Below are 24,077 nucleotides of genomic sequence, written 5' to 3' on the forward strand. Positions count from 1 at the left end.
ATACTCATACAGCCCCTCCCTCCACCTCTTCCTCCCTTCTCCCTTCTCTGATCGTCCTCCCTCTATCTTTCTCCGTCTCTCATGTAAGCATAGCTTCAGGCAAACCCTAAGTATAGACAGTGGCTTATTATTTTTCACCGCTCATCTCATTATACCTATTCTAGCCCAATAATGTACATAAAACGTATATAAACACACAAAAGCCACACACACACGCACCGCACGCACGCACGCACACAAACACACAGAAAAAAATCACATGGGAATATCAAGTTTGGATTAATGTTGACATTATTTTACAGGGAGCGAAAAAAAGCCATGAATGCATGACCTAGATCCACAGTGAGTGTGCTGCCACAATAGCTGCATTTGTTCACTTGATCTAAGTGTTGTTGTGAGCACAGGAGGCCCGGGGCAGAGGAAATTGTCCACTGAGGCTGAATATGTGTATGATAGAAACAGCTGAACAGCTAACCCACTTGGCCAACCTGGTCTCAGAGTAAACCATATTATATTCAAAAAAAAAATCCTATTGAACACACAACTTTTGGGTTGCTAGATGTTCGTGCTATACGCCTACCCATCCACCCCGATCAACCACCATCCTTTTTTTTTAACCCATTATTTCATTACTCAAATGAAGAGGTTTCACTGTGCAAGAGGCTGTATTGGTGATATGAATTCTGATACTTTGAAAGCGATGATGATGTAGAGGTGAGTGAAATAAGTAAACAGCAGATATATAAATACATTATATATACAACGGTATGTGGACACCCCTTCAAATTTGTGGATTCGGCTATTTCAGCCACACACGTTGCTGACAGGTGTATAAAATCGAGCACATCGCCATGCAATCTCCATAGACAAACATTGGCAGTAAAATGGCCTTACTGAAGAGCTCAGTGTTTTTCCTGGAGAGAAGTGGCTTCTTTGCTGCCCTTCTTGACACCAGGCCATCCTCCAAAAGTCTTCGCCTCACTGTGCGTGCAGATGCACTCACACCTGCCTGCTGACATTCCTGAGCAAGCTTTGTACTGGTGGTGCCCTGATCCTGCAGCTGAATCAACTTTAGGAGACGGTCCTGGCGCTTGCTGGACTTTCTTGGGCGCCCTAAAGCCTTCTTCACAACAATTGAACCGCTCTCCTTGAAGTTCTTGATGATCCGATAAATGGTTGATTTAGGTGCAATCTTACTGCCAGCAATATCCTTGCCTGTGAAGTCCTTTTTGTGCAAAGCAATGATGACGGCATGTGTGTCCTTGCAGGTAACCATGGTTGACAGAGGAAGAACAATGATTCCAAGCACCACCCTCTTTTTGAAACTTCCAGTCTGTTATTTGAACTCAATCAGCATGACAGAGTGATCCCCAGCCTTGTCCTCATCAACACTCACACCTGTGTTAACGAGACAATCACTGACATGATGTCAGCTGGTCCTTTTGTGGCAGGGCTGAAACGCAGTGGAAATGTTTTTTGGGGGATTCAGTTCATTTGCATGGCAAAGAGGGACTTTACAATTAATTGCAATTCATTTGATCACTCTTCATAACATTCTGGAGTATATGCAAATTGCCATCATACAAACTGAGGCAGCAGACTTTGTCAAAATTAATATTTGTGTTATTCTCAAAACTTTTGGCCACGACTGTACATACCCCAACCAGAAGCCATGGATTACATGCAACATCCGCACTGAGCTAAAGGCTAGAGCTGCCGCTTTCAAGGAGCGGGACTCTAACCCGGAAGTTTATAAGAAATCCCACTATGCCCTCCGATGAACCTTCAAACAGGCAAAGCGTCAATAAAGGACTAAGATCGAATCGTACTACACCAGCTCCAATGCTCATCGGATGTGGCAGGGCTTGCAGGCCATTACAGACTACAAAGGGAAGCACAGCCGAGAGCTGCCCAGTGACACGAGCCTACCAGACGAGCTAAACTACTTCTATGCTCGCTTCGAGGCAAATAACACTAAAACATGCATGAGAGCACCAGCTGTTCCGGACGACTGTGTGATCATGCTCTCCGCAGCCGATTTGAGTAAGACCTTCAAACAGGTCAACATTCACAAGGTCGCAGGGCCAGACGGATTACCAGGATGTGTACTTCGAGCATGCGCTGACCAACTGGCAAGTGTCTTCACTGATATTTAACCTCTCCCTGCCCGAATCTGTAATACCAACATGTTTTAAGCAGACCACCATAGTCCCTGTGCCCAAGAACACTAAGGTAACCTGCCTAAATGACTACCGACCCATAGCACTCACATCTGTAGCCATGAAGTGCTTTGAAAGGCTGGTCATGGCTCACATCATCATCATTATCCCAGAAACCCTAGACCCACTCCAATTTGCACACTGCCGTAACAGATGCACAGATGATGCAATCTCGATTGAACTCCACACTGCCCTTTCCCACCTGGACAAAAGGGTTAGGGTTGGAGTCGGCCAGGCACGACTCCAACACCATCATTAAGTTTGCCAATGACAACAGTGGTAGGCCTGATCACCGACAATGACGAGACAGCCTATAGGGAGGAGGTCAGAGACCTGGTCGTGTGGTGCCAGGACAAAAACTTCCCCCCTCAACGTGATCAAGACAAAGGAGATGATTGTGGACTACAGGAAAAGGAGGACCGAGCACACCCCCATTCTCAACTGCTCGGCCTCAGATCGCAAGGCACTACAGAGTGTAGTGCATACGGCTCAGTACATCACTGGGACCAAGCTTCCTGCCATCCAGGACCTCTATACCAGGCAGTGTCAGAGGAAGGCCCTAAAAATTGTCAGACTCCAGCCACCCTAGTCATAGACTGTTTTCTCTGCTACTGCACGGCAAGCGGTCCCGGAGCACCAAGTCTAGGTCCAAGAGGCTTCGAAACAGCTTCTACCCCATGCCATAAGACTCCTGAACATCTAATCAAAGGGCTACCCAGACTAATTGCATTGCCCACCCCCCTCTTTTACGTCACTGCTACTTTCTGTTATAATCTATGCAGTCACTTTAACAACTCTACCTACATAGATGTAGACTAGAAGAAAGATTCTGTTTGAGTTTCAACAGATTGTAGCTGTTAGTATCAACATAATGTGACCGTGCTTGACTTGGGAAGGAGACAGAACTACCGGTGTGGTGACACTGATTGTTTCTCTGAACTGATGGTGTCTATGGTTGTGACTTTACATTAGCAGGTTAGGAGAACTGAAGTGTCAGAACAGGTTAGGCGAATTAAAGTAGCAGGTAAGGAGAATTAGCAAAAGGGTTAGGGCTTAGATAAAATGCAAGTTGTCCCCAATGTACTCAAACACGCAACTTTTGGTCCGTAGCTATACTCATCTAGCCACAACCATAGAAGCAATCAGTTCGAGAAACCATCATTAGCCTGGGTACAGTCTGTTTAGCAAACATTCCACGCTATATGTTTACCATAGCAAGGAGTGGAATGATAGCTAAAAAGACAGTAGGCACGAAACGTGGTGATAACGTCAAGTCACAGTGCTTTAGGAAAGTATTCAGACCCCTTTCCTTTTTCCACATTTTGTTACATTAAAGCCTTATTCTAAAATTGATAAAATAATAATATATATATAAACTCAGCAAAAAAAGAAACGTTCCTTTTTCAGGACCCTGTCTTTCAAAGATAATTCGTAAAAATCCAAATAACTTCACAGATCTTCATTGTAAAGGGTTTAAACACTGTTTCCCATGCTTGTTCAATGAATCATAAACAATTAATGAACATGCACCTGTGGAACGGTCGTTAAGACACTAACAGCTTACAGACAGTAGGCAAATAAGGTCATAGTTATGAAAAACACCAAAAGAAAGATGCCCAGGGTCCCTGCTCATCTGTGTGAATGTGCCTTAGGCATGCTGCAAGGAGGCACGAGGACTGCAGATGTGGCCAGGGCAATAAATTGCAATGTCCGTACTGTGAGACGCCTAAGACAGTAATACAGGGAGACAGGACGGACAGCTGATAACAACACCTGCACAGGACCGGTACATCCGAACATCACACCTGCGGGACAGGTACAGGATGGCAACAACAACTGCCCGAGTTACACCAGGAACGCACAATCCCTCCATCAGTGCTTAGACTGTCCGCAATAGGCTGAGAGAGGCTGGACTGAGGGCTTGTAGGCCTGTTGTAAGGCAGGTCCTCACCAGACATCACCGGCAACAATGGCGCCTATGGGCACAAACCCACTGTCGCTGAACCAGACAGGACTGGCAAAAAGTGCTCTTCACTGACGAGTTGTGGTTTTGTCTCACCAGGAGTGATGATCGGATTTGTGTTTATTGTCGAAGGAATGAGCGTTACACCGGGGCCTTGTAATCTGGAGCGGGATTTATTTGGAGGTGGAGGGTCCGTCATGGTCTGGGGCGGTATGTCACAGCATCATCGGACTGAGCTTGTTATCATTGCAGGCAATCTCAATGCTGTGCGTTACAGGGAAGACATCCTCCTCCCTCATGTGGTATCCTTCCTGCAGGCTCTGCCATGGCCAGCGAAGAGCCTGGATCTCAATCCCATTCAGCACGTCTGGGACCTGTTGGATCGGAGGGTGGGGCCATTCCCTCTCAGCAATGTCCGGGAACTTGCAGGTGCCTTGGTGGAAGAGTGAGGTAACAGCTCACAGCAAGAAATGGCAAATCTGGTGCAGTCCACGAGGAGGAGATGCACTGCAGTACTTAATGCAGCTGGTGGCCACACCAGATACTGACTGTTGATGTTGAGCACCCCTTTGTTAAGGGACACATTATTCCATTTATGTTAGTTACATGTCTGTGGAACTTGTTCAGTTTATGTCTCAGTTGTTAAATCTTATGTTCATACAAATATTTACATGTTAAGTTTGCTGAAAATAAACACAGTTGACAGTGAGAGGACACTTCTTTTTTTGCTGAGTTTATATTGTTGAAGACGTTAGTTTACGTACACCTTAGCCAAATACATTTAAACTCAGTTTTTCACAATTCCTGACATTTAATCCTAGTAAAAAATCCTTGTTTTAGGTCAGTTAGGATCACCACTTTATTTTAACAATGTGAAATGTCAGAATAATGGTAGAGAAAATGATTTATTTCAGATTTTATTTCTTTCATCAAATTCCCAGTGGTTCAGAAGTTTACATACACTCAATTAGTATTTATTAGCATTGCCTTTAAATTGTTTAATTTGGGTCAAACATTTTGGGTAGCCTTCCAGAAGCTTCCCACAATAAGTTGGGTGAATGTTGGCCCATTCCTGCTGACAGAGCTGGTGTAACTGAGTCAGGTTTGTAGGCCTGCTTGCTCGCACACACTTTTTCAGTTCTGCCCACACATTTTCTATGGGATTGAGGTCTGTGCTTTGTGATGGCCACTCCAATACCTTGACTTCATTGTCCTTAAGCCATTTTGCCACAACTTTGGAAGTATTCTTGGGGTCATTGTCCATTTGTTAGACCCATTTGCGACCAAGCTTTAACTTCCTGACTGATGTCTTGATATGTTGGTTCACTATATCTACATCATTTTAATTTCTTATGATGCCATGTATTTTGTGAAGTACACCAGTCCCTCCTGCAGCAAAGCACCCCCACAACATGATGTTGCCACCCCCGTGCTTCACGGTTGGGATGGTGTTATTCGGCTTGCAAGCCTCCCCCTTTTCCTCCAAACATAACGATGGTCATTATGGCCAAACAGTTCTATTTTTGTTTCATCAGACCAGAGGACATTTCTCCAAAAAGTACGATCTTTGTCCCCATGTGCAGTTGCAAACCGTAGTCTGGCTTTTTAATGGCGGTTTTGGAGCAGTGGCTTCTTCCTTGCTGAGCGGGCTTTCAGGTTATGTCGATATAGGACTCGTTTTACTGTGGATATAGATACTTTTGTACTTGTTTCTTCCAGCATCTTCACAATGTCGTTTGCTGTTGTTCTGGGATTGATTTGCGCTTTTCGTACCAAAGTACGTTCATCTCTAGGAGACAGAACGCGTCTCCTTCCTGAGTGGTATGACGGCTGTGTGGTCCCATGGTTTTTAAACTTGCGTTCTACTATTTGTACAGATGAACGTGGTACCTTAAGGAGTTTGGAAATTGCCCTCAAGGATGAACCAGACTTGTGGAGGTCTACATTTTTTTTTTGAGGTCTTGGCAGATTTATTTTGATTTTCCCATGATGTCAAGCAAAGAGGCACTGAGTTTGAAGGTACGCCTTGAAATACAGCCATAGGTACACCTCCAATTGACTCAAATGATGTCAATCAGAAGCTTCAAAAGCCATGACATCATTTTCTGGAATTTTCCAAGCTGTTTAAAGGCACAGTCAACTTAGTGTATGTAAACTTCTGATGCACTGAAATTGTGATACAGTGAATTATAAGTGAAATAATTTGTAAAGAATTGTGGGAAAAATTACTTGTGTCATGCACAAAGTAGATGTCCTAACCGACTTGCCAAAACTATAGTTTGTTAACAAGAGATTTGTGGAGTGGTTGAAAAACGAGTTTTAATGACTCCAACCTAAGTGTATGTAAACTTCTGACTTCAACCGTGTGTGTGTAAACACAGTCAAAAGTTTGGACACACCTACACATTCAAGGGTTTTTCTTTATTTTTACTATTTTCTACATTGTAGAATCATAGTGAAGACATCAAACCTACGAAACAACACATATGGAATCATGTAGTAGCCAAAAAAAGTGTTTTTTATATTTGAGATTTGAGATTCTTCAAAGTAGCTACCCTTTGGCTAGATGACAGCTTTGCACATTCTTGGCATTCTCTTAACCAGCTTCACCTTGAATGCTTTTCCAACAGTCTTAAAGGAGTTCCTCTGGGTCTTCCTTTCCTGTGGTTGCCCTAATGAGAGCCCGATTTTTTTATATAGCGCTTGATGGTTTTTGCGACTGCACTTGAAGAATCTTTAAAAGGTCTTAAAGTAACGATGGATGGTCATTTCTCTTTGCTTATTTGAGCTGTTCCTGCAATAATATGGACCTGGTCTTTTACCAAATAGGGCTATCTTCTTCCCCAACCTTGTCACAACACAACTGATTGGCTCAAATGCAACAAGGCACACATGTTAATTGAAATGCGTTCCAGGTGACTACCTCATGAAGCTGGTTGAGAGAATGCCAAGTGTGCAAAGCTGTCATCAAGGCAAAGGGGGCTCCTTTGAAGTATCTCAAATATATTTTCATTTGTTTAACACTTTTTTGGTTACTACATAATTCCATATGTGTTATTTCATAGTTTTGAGGTCTTCACTATTATTCTACATTGTAGAAAATAGTAAAAATAAAGAAAAACCCATGAATGAGTGTTTCCAAACTTTTGACTGGTACTGTATAAACACATACATATAATACCCCATAATGACAAAGCGAAAACAGATTTGAGATTTTTGCTAATTTATTAAAAATATCCCTTTGCTATGAGACTCGAAATTGAGCTAAGGTGCATCCTGTTTCCATTGCGATTTATCTACAACTTGATTGGAGTCCACCTGTGGTTAATCCAATTGATTGGACGTGATTGGAAAGGCACACACCTGTCTATATAACGTCCCACAGTTGACAGTGCATGTCAGAGCAAAAACCAAGCCATGAGGTTGAAGAAATTGTTCGTAGAGCTCAGAGACAGGATTGTGTCGAGGCACAGATCTGGGGAAGGGTACCAAAAAATGTCAGCAGCATTGAAGGTCCCCAAGAACAGTGGCCTCCATCATTCTTAAATGGAATAAGTTTAGAACCACCAAGACTCGGAGGGGAGAAGGGCCTTGGTCAGGGAGGTGACCAAGAACCTGATGGTCACTCAGACAGAGCTCCAGAGTTCCTCTGTCGAGATGGGAGAACCTTCTAGAAGGACAACAATCTCTGCAGCATTCCACCAATCAGGACTTTATGGTAGAGTGGCCAGATGGAAGCCATACCCTCAGTGAAAGGCACATGGCAGCCCGCTTGGAGTTTGCCAAAAGGCACCTAAAGGACTCTGACCATGAGAAGCAAGATTATTGTGTGTAGCAAGGTATTGTGTGTAGATCGATGAGGGGAAAAAACTATTTCATCTATTGAAACTAATGCTGTAACGTAACAAAATGTGTAAAAAGTCAAGGTGTCTGAATACTTTCCGAATGCACTGTATGTAGGCAAAACCACACACATGTATGTAATAAAATATCCAAATGGTCCCTTTAGAAGTCCGAATGTAATAAATTGAAATGTATAAATAAATGTAATAAACTTCATTTGAACTCTGCTGATTGTCTGTGGTGTTGGTCCTTCAGTTGGTCTAAATTTTAGACTAAATATCCACAGGAAAGTGTTATAAACCAAACTTCAAAACGCGGGTCTGTGTGTGGCAAACAAGCCTAGTTTCTTTGTGACCAAAGGCACGTGCACTAGATGGAAGTACATGCACACAACACATGCATGTAACCGAAGTCTGCAGGTGTTTACATGGTTTTGCGCATGTGTCTGATGATACATTTCAATGATTGTACAGGTGCGCATATTAGACAAAATATGTTATCGAAAATTTCAAGCGGCTGAACGACCAACCGGTACAGTAAATTCAAGTGTAATTTAATTCAACGTTCTGACACGTAAGGAAAACTTCAATAATCTTGCATTGTCATGTTTCAGACTGTATATCAAGTATTGGTATAAAAGTTTGATTAATTAGACAAAACAGACTGGCACCCAGACTACAGTATCACCAATCCAGCACCTCAAATGTTCAACTGCTTGAGTTCCTGCACCTCTTTTAGTGCCAATCCCAAATTGTTCCCTAAGCCCTATGCACTGAGAAGATTTGATTGGTATAAGCAATATGGTGAAACTATTACCAGATTGATTACACCTGTCAAATCCTCTCAGATCTCCTAAAGTGCATAGGGTGCAGGGTTTAGGGGGCGATTTGGGATTGGACCACAGAACATTAGCTCAAAAGTATTGCAGAGTTCCTGCATATAATATAAACAGCACCATCACTCAAAATAAGTGCTGCCCGGCAAATATTTCAGTCCAAGTCAAGCACAGAATATAACATATCCAAGTATAATATTTTACCATCTCCCTTCTGTCACACACAATAATAAAAGCTGGGACATAATCTGTAGATATAGATACGCTATAAATGTGAGATATTTGATAACTAAGTAGTAATATTAACATTATGCCTTCTAATCGCAGTCACTGTACTCATAATATACAGGAGAACGATCGCCTTATGGCGAGGATAGCTGTGCTGCAAGCCCTGCTTCAGACGCAATCGTTAGGCAAGGTCATTTAAGTGTAGGAAAGGATGAAACAGCGTCTGTGCCACCAATAAGTACAGATAGTAGTATAAATCCCCTAGCACAGTCCCCGCAGCTGGACAATTTTCTCACGGCTTCTGGAAGGAAATGCTGTAGGAATGCTCAACCGTTGTCGCTCATTCAGACGACAGAAACTTTCAACCTTTCAATCGGTTCTCCCCATTAAGCAACGGGTCGGAGTCAGAGGACGAGTCTTCTCTGGTCTCCACCCGTTACGGGGTCTGAGACACCGAAGCCTCCCACCGTTAGCTCTGACAAATTGAAAACCCTAGTCATTGGCGACTCCACTACCCGCAGTATTAGACTTAAAACGAATCATCCAGCGATCATATACTGTTTACCAGGGGGCAGGGCTACCGTCTTTAAGCATAATCTGAAGATGATGCTGGCTAAGGCTAAAACTGGCGAGTGTAGAGAGTATAGAGATATTGTTATCCACGTCGGCACCAACGATGTTAGGATGAAACAGTCAGACGTCACCAAACACAACATAGCTTCAGCGTGTAAATCAGCTAGAAAGATGTGTCGGCATCGAGTAATTGTCTCTGGCCCCCTCCCAGTTAGGGGGAGTGATGATCTCTAATCCTGGACTATCGGACCACCATTTTATTACGTTTGCAATCGCAACAAATAATCTGCTCAAACCCCAACCAAGGATCATCAAAAGATCATCAAAAGCCGTGCTATAAATTCTCGGACAACCCAAAAATTCCTAGATGCCCTTCCAGACTCCCTCCACCTACCCAAGGACGTCAGAGTACAAAAATCAGTTAACCACCTAACTGAGGAACTCAATTTAACCTTGCGTAATACATTAGATGCAGTCGCAACCCTAAAAACAAAATCAAATCAAATGTATTTATATAGCCCTTCTTACATCAGCTGATATCTCAAAGTGCTGTACAGAAACCCAGCCTAAAACCCCAAACAGCAAGCAATGCAGATGAAGAAGCACAAAAAAAATGATTTGTCATGAGAAACTAGCTCCCTGGTATACAGAAAATACCCGAGCTCTGAAGCAAGCTTCCAGAAAATTGGAACGGAAATGGCACTACACCAAACAGTAAGTCTTGGAAAGACAGTACCGAAGAGCCCTCACTGATGCTCGATCATCCTATTTTTCCAACTTAATTGAGGAAAATAAGAACAATCCAAAATGTATTTTTGATACTGTCACAAAGCAGCATTCCACAAGGCTTTCACTTCAGCAGTGATAAATTCATGAACTTCTTTGACGAAAAGATCATGATCATTAGAAAGCAAATTACGGACTCCTCTTTAAATCTGCATATTCCTTCAAAGTTCAGTTGTCCTGAGTCTGCACAACTCTGCCAGGACCTAGGATCAAGGGAGACACTCAAGTTTTTTAATACTATATCTCGTGACACATTGATGAAAATAATCATGGCCTCTAAACCTTCAAGCTGCATACTGGACCCTATTCCAACTAAACTACTGAAAGAGCTGCTTCCTGTGTTTGGCCCTCCTATGTTGAACACAATAAACAGCTCTCTATCCAAACTCACTAAAAGTGGCAGTAATATTTTTATTTTACCTTTATTTAACCAGGTAGGCCAGTTGAGAACAAGTTCTCATTTACAACTGTGACCTGGCCAAGATAAAGCAAAGCAGTGCGACACAAACAACACAGAGTTACACATGGAATAAACAAACATAATCAATAACACAATAGAAAAGTCTATATACTGTGTGTGCAAATGAGGTAAGATAAGGGAGGTAAGGCAATAAAAAGGCCATAGTGGCGAAATAATTACAATTTAGCAATTAAACACTGGAGTGATAGATGTGCAGAAGATGAATGTGCAAGTAGCGATACTGAGGTGCAAAGGAGCAACAAAAAAAAATATATATATATGGAAATGAGGTAGTTGGATGGGCTATGCACAGATGGGCTATGTACAGGTGCAGTGATCTGTGAGCTGCTCTGACAACTGGTGCTTAAAGTTAGAGAGGGAGATATGAGTCTCCAGCTTCAGTGATTTTTGCAGTTCGTTCCAGTCATTGGCAGCAGAGAACTGGAAGGAAAAGCGGCAAAAGGAGGAATTGGCTTTGGGGGTGACCAGAGAAATATACCTGCTGGAGCGCATGCTACGGGTGGGTGCTGCTATGGTGACCAGTGAGCTGATATAAGGCGGGGCTTTACCTAGCAAAGACTTAAAGATGACCTGGAGCCAGTGGGTTTGGCGACGAATATGAAGCGAGGGCCAGCCAACAAGAGCATACAGGACACAGTGGGGGGTAGTATATGGGGCTTTGGTGACAAAACGGATGGCACTGTGATAGACTGCTTCCAATTTTCTGAGTAGAGTATTGGAGGCTATTTTGTAAATGACATCACCGAAGTCAAGGATTGGTAGGATAGTCAGTTTTATGAGCGTATGTTTGGCAGCTTGAGTGAAATTAGCTTTTTTGCGAAATATGAAGCCGATTCTAGATTTAATTTTGGATTGGAGATGCTTAATGTGAGTCTGGAAGGAGAGTTTACAGTCTAACCAGACACCTAGGTATTTGTAGTTGTCCACATATTCTAAGTAAGAACCGTCCAGAGTAGTGATGCTGGACGGGCGGGCAGGTGCGGGCAGTGATCGGTTGAAGAGCATGCATTTAGTTTTACTTGCATTTAAGAGCAGTCGGAGGCCACGGAAGGAGAGTTGTATGGCATTGAAGCTCGTCTGGAGGTTAGTTAACACAGTGTCCAAAGAAGGGCCAGAAGTATACAGAATGGTGTCGTCTGCATAGAGGTGGATCAGGGAATCACCCGCAGCAAGAGCGACATCATTGATATATACAGAGAAAAGAGTCGGCCCAAGAATTGAACCCTGTGGTACCCCCATAGAGACTGCCAGAGGTCCGGTCAACATGCCCTCCGATTTGACACACTGAAGTCTGTCTGCAAAGTAGTTGGTGAACCAGGGGAGGCAGTCGTTAGAAAAACCAAGGCTATTGAGTCTGCCGATAAGAATACGGTGATTGACAGAGTCGAAAGCCTTGGCCAGGTCGATGAAGACGGCTGCACAGTACTGTCTTTTATTGTTGGTGGTTATGATATCATTTAGTACCTTGAGTGTGGCTGAGGTGCACCCGTGACCGGATCGGAAACCGGATTGCATAGCGGAGAAGGTACGGTGGGATTCTAAATGGTCAGTGATCTGTTTATTAACTTGGCTTTCGAAGACTTTGGATAGGCAGGGCAGGATGGAAATAGGTCTGTAACAGTTTGGGTCTAGGGTGTCACCCCCTTTGAAGAGGGGGATGACCGCGGCAGCTTTCCAATCTTTAGGGATCTCGAACGATACGAAATAGAGGTCGACTGATTCATCGGAATGGCCGATTAATTAGGCTGATTTCAAGTTTTCATAACAATCGGTAATCGGTATTTTTGGCCACTGATTTGCCGATTACTTTTTTTTTTATATATATATTTTTTAAACCTTTATTTAACTAGGCAAGTCAGTTAAAGAACACATTCTAATTTTCAATGACGGCCTAGGAACGGTGGGTTAACTGCCTTGTTCAGGGGCAGAACGACAGATTTTTACCTTGTCAGCTTGGGGATGCAACCTTACGTTAACTAGCCCAACGCTCTAACTACCTGCTTTACGTTGCCAAGGTAAGTTGCTAGCTAGGATTAAACTTATCTTATAAAAAAACTATCAATCAATCATAAACACTAGTTAACTACACATGGTTGATGTGTACCTAAGCATAAACATCAATGTCTTTCTTAAAATCAATACACAAGTATATATTTTTAAACCTGCATATTTAGTTAATATTGCCTGCTAACAAGAATTTATTTTAGCTAGGGAAAATGTGTCACTTCTCTTGCAAACAGAGTCAGGGTATATGCAGCAGTTTGGGCTGCCTGGCTCGTTGCGAACTGTGAAGACTATTCTTCCTAACAAAGACAGCAGACTTCGCCAAACGGGGATGATTTAACAAAAGCGCATTTGCGAAAAAAAGCAATCGTTGCACGACTGTACCTAACCAAAAACATCAATGCCTTTCTTAAAATCAATACACAGAAGTATATATTTTTAAACCTGCATATTTAGCTAAAAGAAATCCAGGTTAGCAGGCAATATTAACCAGGTGAAATTGTGTCAGTTCTCTTGCGTTCGTTGCACGCAGAATCAGGGTATACAGAATCTGGCCCGTTGCGAACTAATTTGCCTGAATTTTACGGAACTATGAAATAACATTGTAGGTTGTGCGATGTAACATGAATATTTAGACTTATGGATGCCACCCGTTAGATAAAATACGGAACGGTTCCGTATCTCACTGAAAGAATAATGTTTTCGAGATGATAGTTTCCAGATTTGACCATATTAATGACCTAAGGTTTATTATATTATAGTTAAGTCTATGATTTGATATTTGATAGAGCAGTCTGACTGAGCGGTGGTAGGCAGCAGCAGGCTTGTAATAGTCAAAGGTATATGGTTTAGAGAGAAATAGTCGACGCGTCAAAATTCCTGTAATAACTTGCGGCTGAACTTGAAAGGGGTTCCTTCGTTATTTTACCGTTCATGTCTTCCATAGAGAATGTCTTGATCTACTTCAAATAAGGTCTGTGTTTTGTGCTTAAACCGCCTCGCTGTTTTGATACCCGTGTAAATCTCACTAGGTAACGTTTGTCAACATATTTTCATAAATCCACTCTACAAAAAAATGTATCTTCGCTTATATTGATCAGAGTTATATCCTATGGATATCTACACAGTTATAAAATTGGCAAGGTGGTGTAAGCCTAAACCAAACACAGACCTTATTTTAAGTTAATCTAAAAATATCCTATGGAATAAATGAAGGAACCGCTTTTCAGATTTTGCTAGAAGGTGTCATGGGAATTATGACTCGCACTTTGGTAGTCAATTCTTACCATGCCCATTATTAAAATAGGATTTCCTGCATATAGAAATTACAGTTTTTGTTTTCAGCATTCATCACAGGTAACTTAAACTCTATTTTTATTATTCAAACAGTTGAGAGTATTTGTCTCCTAAGCAGACTCTTCAGTATCGTTGTAACTTCAGAGCTGTGTGTGTGTGTGTGTGTGTGTGTGTGTGTGTGTGTGTGTGTGTGTGTGTGTGTGTGTGTGTGTGTGTGTATATACATAAAAAAACCACAACAATAATCGGCCGATTAATCGGTATCGGCTTTTTTGACCAGCCAATAATCGGCATCGGCGTTGAAAAATCATAATCGGTCGACCTCTAATACGAAAGAGAGGTTGAACAGACTGGTAATAGGGGTTGAAACAATGGCAGCGGATAGTTTTAGAAAGAGAGGGTCCAGATTGTCTAACCCAGCTGATTTGTACGGGTCCAGGTTTTGCAGCTCTTTCAGAACATCTGCCATCTGGATTTGGGTGAAGGAGAAGCTGGGGAGGCTTGGGCGAGTAGCTGCAGGGGGGGCGGAGCTGTTGGCCGGGGTTGGAGTAGCCAGGAGGAAAGCATGGCCAGCCGTAGAGAAATGCTTATTGAAATTTTCGATTATCATGGATTTATCGGTGGTGACCGTGTTACCTAGCCTCAGTGCAGTGGGCAGCTGGGAGGAGGTGCTCTTGTTCTCCATGGACTTTACAGTGTCCCAAAACTTTTTGGAGTTAGAGCTACAGGATGCAAATTTCTGCTTGAAAAAGTTAGCCTTTGCTTTCCTGACTGACTGCGTGTATTGGTTCCTGACTTCCCTGAACAGTTGCATATCACGGGGACTATTCGATGCTATTGCAGTCCGCCACAGGATGTTTTGGTGCTGGTCAAGGGCAGTCAGGTCTGGAGTGAACCAAGGGCTATATCTGTTGTTAGTTCTGCATTTTTTGAACGGGGCATGCTTATCTAAGATGGTGAGGAAAATACTTTTAAAGAATGACCAGGCATCCTCGACTGACGGGATGAGGTCAATATCCTTCCAGGATATCCGGGCCAGGTCGATTAGAAAGGCCTGCTCGCAGAAGTGTTTTAGGGAGCGATTGACAGTGATGAGGGGTGGTCGTTTGACCACGGACCCATAGCGGATACAGGCAATGAGGCAGTGATCGCTGAGATCCTGATTGAAAACAGCGGAGGCGTATTTGGAGGGCAAGTTGGTCAGGATAACGTCTATGAGGGTGCCCATGTTTACGGATTTGGGGTGGTACCTGGTGGGTTCCTTGATGATTTGTGTGAGATTGAGGGCATCTAGCTTAAATTGTAGGACTGCCAGGGTGTTAAGCATATCCCAGTTTAGGTCACCTAACAGAACGAACTCTGAGGCTAGATGGGGGGCGATCAATTCACAAATGGTGTCCAGGGCACAGCTGGGAGCGGAGGGGGGGTCGATAGCAGGCGGCAACAGTGAGAGACTTATTTCTGGGGAGATACATTTTTAAAATTAGAAGTTCGAACTGTTTGGGTATAGACCTGGACAGTATGACTGAACTTTGCTGGCTAACTCCTCCCCCTTTGGCAGTTCTATCTTGACAAAAAATGTTGTAGTTGGGTATGGAAATCTCCGAATTTTTGGTGGCCTTCCTAAGCCAGGATTCAGCCACGGCAAGGACATCAGGGTTGACGGAGTGTGCTAAAGCAGTGAGTAAAACAAACTTAGGGAGGACGCTTCTGATGTTGACATGCATGAAACCAAGGCTTTTTTGATCACAGAAGTCAACAAATGAGGGTGCCTGGGGACATGCAGGGCCTGGGTTTACCTCCACATCACCCGAGGAACAGAGGAGGAGTAGGATGAGGGTACGGCTAAAGGCTATCAAAACTGGTCGCCTAGAGCGTTGGGGACAAAGAATAAAAGGAGCGGATTTCTGGGCGTGGTAGAATAGATTCAGGGCATAATGTGCAGACAGGGGTATGGTGGGGTGCGGGTACAGCGGAGGTAAGCCCAGGCACTGAGTGATGATAAGAGAGGTTGTATCTCTGGACATGCTGATTATAATGGGTGAGGTCATCGCATGTGTGGGAGGTGGGACAAAGGAGGTAACAGAGGTATCATGAGTGGAACTAGGGGCTCCATTGTAAACTAAAACAATAACTAACCTAAGCAACAGTATACAAGGCATATTGACATTTGAGAGAGACATACAGCGAGGCATAAAGTAATCACAGGTGTTGATTGGGAGAGCTAGCTAGCTAGACAACAACGGGTGAGACAACAGCTGATCAGCTAAAACAACAACAACAACAACAGGTAAAATGGCGATGACTGGACAGAGAGGGTCGGTTAACTACACACACGGCCTGAGTTCGCGGCTGGGGCCGACAGATAAACAAATAATAAACAGAATGGAGTACCGTGATTAATGGACAGTTCAGCAGGCATCAGCTATGTAGCCAAGTGATCATAGGGTCCAGGGGGCAGCGGTAGATGGAACAGGGAGGCCGCGGAGTAGTCGCTACTACGCTAGCACGCGGGCGACACGGCACTTAAAGTTAGTAGCCCGGGGCTAGTAGCAGCGTCTGCTCCGACGTCCGACGGAGGCACAGCGGATGGAGTATTCGTCGGCAGACCAGTCGTGGTGGTGCGGCGGGGCGCCGTGTCGACAAAGGATCCAAGCCAGATGGCGAAAGAGGTATTGTAGATGTAGTAATTTAGTTTGCTAGCCGGGGGATGCGCCTGGCTCACGGCGACCTGGTGCTAGCTTCAGGGCATGGGGCGTTAGCCACTATAGCCACTCGGTAGCAGTGGTGATCCGGTGCCAAGGTCCAGAGCTTACGGCAAGGATCCGGTGGAGTAGTGGGTTCTAGCCGTGTTTGGGTGGAGTCCGGGTGAACAACTGAGTAGGCCGGGAGGTGGGCCTCAGGGATAGCTTCGGTACTGGGTAACTCGGTGGGTGCTAGCTAGCTGTGAAGATCAGAAGTAATGGTCCAGGGATTACAGGAGGAATCCGGCGTTGTAGTGGAGAGACAGTCCGATACTGGTAGGCTGGTGAGTATTATCCAAGCTAAAAAAAAAGGGCTGGTATCTGTGCAGAAGGTAAAGGCCGCTAGCAGTGGCTAACAATGACTAAATAGCTTGTAGCTAAATTAGCTGGTTAGCTTCTGATAGCTAGGTGGCTCTTGCTATAAGGTCTAAAAATGTAAAATAATAGCGGTTCTGTATCACATTGGGTGAGGCAGGTTACCGGAAGGTATAATTGAGTTAAAATGGAAAGAGATTGAAAATAAAAATCGAAATATATACAAAAAAGGACGAAAAATACATAAATACACGAGAGGACGAACAAAACACGTCTGCACTGCTAAGCCATCTTGGGAACTCTGACCACTGCAATGCTCTAATTTCCGGCTACCCGGATAAAGCACTAAATAAACTTCAGTTAGTGCTAAACACGGCTGCTAGAATCTTGACTAGAACCAAAAAATGCGATCATATTACTCCAGTCCTAGCCTCTCTACACTGGCTTTCTGTTAAGGCAAGGGCTGATTTCAAGGTTTTACTGCTTACATTACATGGGCTTGCTCCTACCTATCTTTCCGATTTGGTCCTGCTGTACATACCTACACGTACACTATGGTCACAAGACGCAGGCCTCCTTACTGTCCCTAGAATTTCTAAGCAAACAGCTGGAGGCAGGGCTTTCTCCCATAGAGCTCCATTTTTATGGAACGGTCTGCCTATCCATGTGAGAGACGCAGACTTGGTCTCAACCTTTAAGTCTTTATTGAAGACTCATCTCTTCAGTAGGTCCTATGATTGAGTGTAGTCTGGCCCAGGAGTGTGAAGGTGAACGGAAAGGCACTGGAGCAACAAACCGCCCTTGCTGTCTCTGCCTGGCCGGTTCCCCTCTCTCCACTGGGATTCTCTGCCTTAAACCCTATTACAGGGGCTGAGTCACTGGCTTACTGGTGCTTTTCCATACCGTCCCTAGGAAGGGTGCGTTACTTGAGTGGGTTGAGTCACTGACGTGATCTACCTGTCCGGGTTTGGTCCCCCCTTGGGTTTGTGCCTTGGGGGAGATCTTCATGGCCTATACTCTGCCTTGTCTAAGGATGGTAAGTTGGTGGTTGAAGATATCACTCTAGTGGTGTGGGGGCTGTGCTTTGGCAAAGTGGGTGGGGTTATATCCGGCCTGTTTGGCCCTGTCCCGGGGTATCGTCGTATGGGGCCACAGTGTTTCCCGACCCCTCCTGTCTCATCCTCCAGTATTTATGCTGCAATAGTTTGTGTGTCAGGGGGCTAGGGTCAGTCTGTTATATCTGGAGTATTTCTCCTGTCTTATCCGGTGTCCTGTGTGAATTGAAGTATGCTCTCTTTAATTCTCTCTCTCTCTCTCTCTCTCTCTCTCTCTCTCTCTTTCTTTCTTTCTTTCTCTCAGAGGACCTGAGCCCTAGGACCATGCCTCAGGACTACCTGGCCTGATGACTCCTTGCTGTCTCCAGTCACCTGGTCATGCTGCTGCTGCAGTTTCAACTGTTCTGCCTGCGGCTATGGAACCCTGACCTGTTCACCGGACGTGCTACCTGTCCCAGACCTGCTGTTTTCAACTCTCTAGAGACAGCAGGAGTGGTAGAGGTACTCTGAATGATCGGCTATGAAAAAAAGCCAACTGACATTTACTCCTGAGGTGCTGACCTGTTGCACCCTCTACAACCACTGTGATTATTATTATTTGACCCTGCTGGTCATCTATGAACATTTGAACATCTTGGGCATGTTCTGTTATAATCTCCACCCGGCACAGCCAGAAGAGGACTGGCCACCTTTCATAGCCTGGTTCCTCTCTAGGTTTCTTCCTAGGTTCCGGCCTTGCTAGGGAGTTTTTCCTAGCCACCGTGCTTCTACACCTGCATTGCTTGCTGTTTGGGGTTTGAGGCTGGGTTTCTGTACAGCACTTTGTAACATCAGCTGATGTAAGAAGGGCTTTATAAATACATTTGATTGAACTATTAGGGATGCACGATATATCGGTAACCATATCGGATCGGTCGATATTGGCTCAAAATGCCAACATCAGCATTGGCCCGATGTGCAAACCCGATATCAAAGTTGACGTGCATACCTATATAACGTAGGTAGATGACGTAATGACGCCACGAAAAATACAGCACTACACGTGCAACACAGCATTCCTAACCTAGCCGACAATGTCTGCTGTGTGGATCCATTTTGAAGTTTCAAAGGAAGATAACAAAAAGCCCATATGCAACATTTGTGCTGCTATTATTTCCAGAGGGGAGAAAGTGATATCTTTCAATACCACAAACCTAATTTGAAAGTGCATCACCCCCAGACGTTCAGTGACTACTTAGAACAAAAGCAGTAAAAAAACTAAGCACACACTTCCAACAACTAAATAAGTTCACGTCACAGTGGGTCGACGAGGATTTCGTACTGAGGAAAGCCGTATTGCATGCTCAAGAATGTGCTGGTTCTCATACTGACATTTCTATGGCATTTAAGAACATGTTTGAAACTTGAACACACTCCTAGCGCCATTCGAACAACAGACTCGAGAAAAAATCTCAACTGCGTCTGCAGCAGACGTGATACCCTTTGTCATGGCATTGAAACCCCTGCAACACGGACAGTGTTGTGAAGAAGACACAACAGCGCCTCTTCAAATTTCTTCAGCCTCCTGAGGTTGTCTTGGCACCTAAAACACTCAAACTTTTACAGGTGCACAATTTAAAGCATCCTGTCGGGCTGTATCACTGCCTGGTATGGCAACTGCACCGCCCGCAACCGCTGGGCTCTCCAGAGGGTGGTTCGGTTTGCCCAACGCATCATCGGGGGCAAACTACCTGCCCTACAGGACACCTAAAGCATCCGATGTCACAGGAAGGCCAAAAAGATCATCAAGGACAACAACCACCGGCGCCACTGCCTGTTCACCCCGCTATCATCCAGAAGGCGAGGTCAGTACAGGTGCATCAAATCTGGGACAGAGACACTGAAAAACAGCTTCTATCTCAAGGCCATCAGACTGCTAAACAGCCATCTAACACAGAGAGGTTGCTGCCAACACACAGACTTGAAATCCCTGGCCACTTTAATAAATGGAACACTCGTCACTTTAATAATATTTACATATTTTGCATTACTCATCTTATATGTATATACTGTATTCTATTATATTCTACTGTATCTTAGTCTATGCCGCTCTGACATTGCGTGTCCATATATTTATATATTTTTAATTCCATTCTTTTACTTAGATTTGTGTGTATTGTGTTTATTGTTGTGACATTGTTAGATATTACTTGTCAGATATTAATGCACTGTTGGAGCTAGGAACACAAGCATGTTGCTACATCCGCAATAACATCTGCTAAACACGGGTATGTTACCAATCACATTTTATTTGGCACCTTGTCTTGCCACCAGCAACATTTCAGTCGCACCTTGCGCCCTGCACTTGTCTGTACATCAAGCATTTAAACAATTTGCTTACCCGGTCTATAGCAAGCCGTGCCACACTGATTGGTGGAGTAATTTCATGAGCTAAATGTAAACAGAATGTTGATTTCACAGGTTAAAAAAGGAACAGAAAGGAATGATAAACGGACTTTTTTGAATCGGTTCAGAACTTTATTTGCTTTTCGGGAACAGAAAAAAAAGTGGTTCTGTTCAGATCGAAACGATTGGAAAAAAAATTCGTGAGCATTTTGTATAAGCTAAACTGTACAATCTGTAGCCTGCATGATTATTATCCGGCGTGCTCACAGCATCACATAGGTGTGGCGGGAAATAAGCTGCCAAGAAGAGAGGACAGCAGCCAAACGAACACCTTACAACAACAGACCTCATGAACTCTGAAAGAGAGCTTTGGTAAGCTGGCATATCGCTAACCCATTAGCTATCCATTCTCATATAATACATTTATTTCCAAGTATTGGCAGCTGGCTACATGTGGCAGGTGCTGCCGACTATGGCTTCGTAAATGAAAATACAAGATCATTACCTCTGCATCGTGTGATCACATCATATTATATTGTGACTATTGTCAGGCAGTTTTTGCATGTTAGATCAATGAAATAAATGTTAATTCTAACGTGATTTTCAACTCACTCATTGCGTCTGCTTCCGTATACAAAAAAAACCCACACGCACGATTGTTATCACATGACCAAAGCGTCATGGCAGTCCGTACCAATCATTTTGGGGGAATCAATGAAATCCCACGTTGATGGTCTTTATGACGAAGTCTCGCGAGGTTTCTTGTGTGATCTTGATTGCTATCGCTGAAGAGTAGGAGGAAAATATCAGGTACAGTATTTAAAATAATATATTTTCTTTACCAAAACAATGTTGACTCCTACAAATAGATATTCGCGTTCCTAAACTGACCCTGTGCTTATTTATGTCTGATACAAATTCATTGAGGGCAAATAGATGGCGTTGTTCTGCTTGATAGCGGCCAGGCTTCAATGTTGTGGTTTTCATCGAAGGCCGCAGTATTACGTTTCCGGCTTATACCAAAAGGACACTCACTCAGTTCCCCAACTTTATTTACGAATACGTTATTGACGTTAAAATGACGTCCATGGCAATCTCATACAACAATTTTACAACATGGCAGTTATTCTAGTTTAACCTGGCTTCTATGTGCTATGATACATTTAACCGGCCGTGATTGTAAATAATAATTTGTTCTTAACTGACTTGCCTAGTTAAATTAAATAACTCACTGTAACGTTACAGTACAGCTGACACACCCACGAACTGCAACGTTAAACATCGAGCCTTAGTTTTATTAGTGAAATTACAATGAACATGGCAATGATCATCAGGAAAAACACTTTTTTGCAGGACAATTCATGATGAGTTATGCTGAAAAGCCGGAGGAGATAACGAGAGAGGAGTGGATGGAAAAGCTCAACAATGTCCACATTCAGAGAGCCGACATGAACAGGCTCATCATGAACTACTTAGTGACAGGTACAGTAAAACACACATACCATGAACTACCTGGTGACCGGTACAGTAAAACACACATACCATGAACTACCTGGTGACCGGTACATTAAAAAACACACATACCATGAACTACCTGGTGACCGGTACAGTACAGTATACCATGCACACACACAAACATAGGCATACCAAGAAATAACCAGGTACACAAAAAGGTTCTCTAAACGGATAATTGTATGTCTTTGATATTAACAGAGGGGTTTAAGGAGGCAGCTGAGAAGTTCCGTATGGAGTCTGGAATCGAGCCCAGTGTGGACCTGGATTCTCTGGACGAGAGGATAAAGATCCGGGAGATGATCCTGAAGGGACAGATACAGGAGGCCATCGCACTCATCAACAGCCTGCACCCAGAACTGCTCGACACAAACCGCTACCTGTACTTTCACCTACAGGTAAAAAGCAGATTGCCTCTCCCTTTATTCTTCTGGCAGTCTTATTTTATGTGCAGTGTTCCCTTTATTCCATGCAATCTGTTCCTCTCACTATCCTTTTTTTTTGTCCATCTCCCTCTCATCTTCCTCCTCTGACCTCCCCCTCATACTGATCTGGCCCTCTGCAGCAGCAGCACCTGATTGAGCTGATCCGTCTGAGAGAGACTGAGGCAGCACTAGAGTTTGCTCAGTCCCAGCTGGCAGAGCAGGGGGAGGAGAGCAGAGAGTGTCTGACGGAGATGGAGAGAACCCTGGCCCTGCTGGCCTTTGACAACCCTGAGGAGTCGCCTTTCGGAGACCTCCTCAACACGATGCAGAGGCAGAAGGTGAGGCTTTAATGTCACATCATAATCTGGAAATGGATAACTTATTGCTTTGTAATTGCACGTTTCTACTATTTCATTTTTCATTTTATTTCTTCAGTAATTGAACTTTTGACTACATTATTGCTGATTTCATGTTTTTCCTGTCCACTGTGTGCTTCCTGAAGGTATGGAGTGAAGTGAACCAGTCTGTGCTTGACTACGAGAACAGAGAGTCAACGCCCAAACTGGCCAAGCTCCTCAAACTGCTCCTGTGGGCTCAGAACGAACTTGACCAAAAGAAAGTCAAGTACCCCAAAATGACAGACCTCAGCAAGGGCACGATCGAGGACCCAAAGTGACCGCACACCAGGCTATGTGTGCCGTGGGAAACTGAATGGACTCACCTACTCTCCTCCTATCTATTTATGCTCCGACACAGACCGACTCATACTACTTTTTAATTTGTTGTGTGGGTTGCTTTTTGGGAGACTTTGATAACATGGACTGTGCAAACTGGATGGTTTGTATTTTTAAAGTGACTTTCTGACTGAAACTTCAATATCTGAAATATAAACCCTTGTATTTTAATGAAGTAAAATTAGACTTTTGTTTCATGTCTCCGATAGATGGTTACATATTTCACAGTTACACTATTTTTTTTCTGTCTACTGGCAGGGAAAGTTAGCAATCTTTGCATATGGAGGGTGTGTTTAAAGCCTAAATTAGGCTCTCGGGACTATAATGTGTCAACCTAGAACAGGAATGAAGGTGTGGTGTTTGGGTAGAACGATTGGTTCCCATTGCTGTGGTCCACTGTCAACATTGTTTTATTTTTCTGAACAAAAACATGCACATTTCAGTTTAATGCTATAGGAGAGGGGCCAAAGCTTCTGGGTACTGATGGTGAATGCTTCTAAGCTGCCAATGCCCTGTATCTTTGTCAGAGTTTTATTGCAACTTTAGTTTTAATCCTGTGTTATCTTGAACAAACAAGACATAATGTGAATACATACAGAGACATCCACTCAGTTCACGGTGGCTGTTTTGCAATCGGATTATTTACATGTATGGAATAAAATACTCTTTTGGAACACTT

General features: G+C 43.7%; 1 protein-coding gene across 1 annotated transcript; it reads left to right on the forward strand.

The window, feature by feature from the left end:
- Positions 1 to 21,527: 21,527 nt before the first annotated feature.
- Positions 21,528 to 24,077, forward strand: ct011 (CT011 protein). Its single transcript, NM_001140653.1, is given in 5 exon segments — positions 21,528 to 21,537; positions 22,081 to 22,209; positions 22,441 to 22,637; positions 22,805 to 23,002; positions 23,167 to 24,077. Coding segments are annotated over 4 exon segments (690 nt in total). The 5' UTR covers positions 21,528 to 21,537; positions 22,081 to 22,088; the 3' UTR covers positions 23,341 to 24,077.

Source organism: Salmo salar, chromosome 03 (assembly GCF_965601325.2).
Source record: "Salmo salar chromosome 03, fSalSal1, whole genome shotgun sequence".
Taxonomy (NCBI): Eukaryota; Metazoa; Chordata; class Actinopteri; order Salmoniformes; family Salmonidae; genus Salmo; species Salmo salar.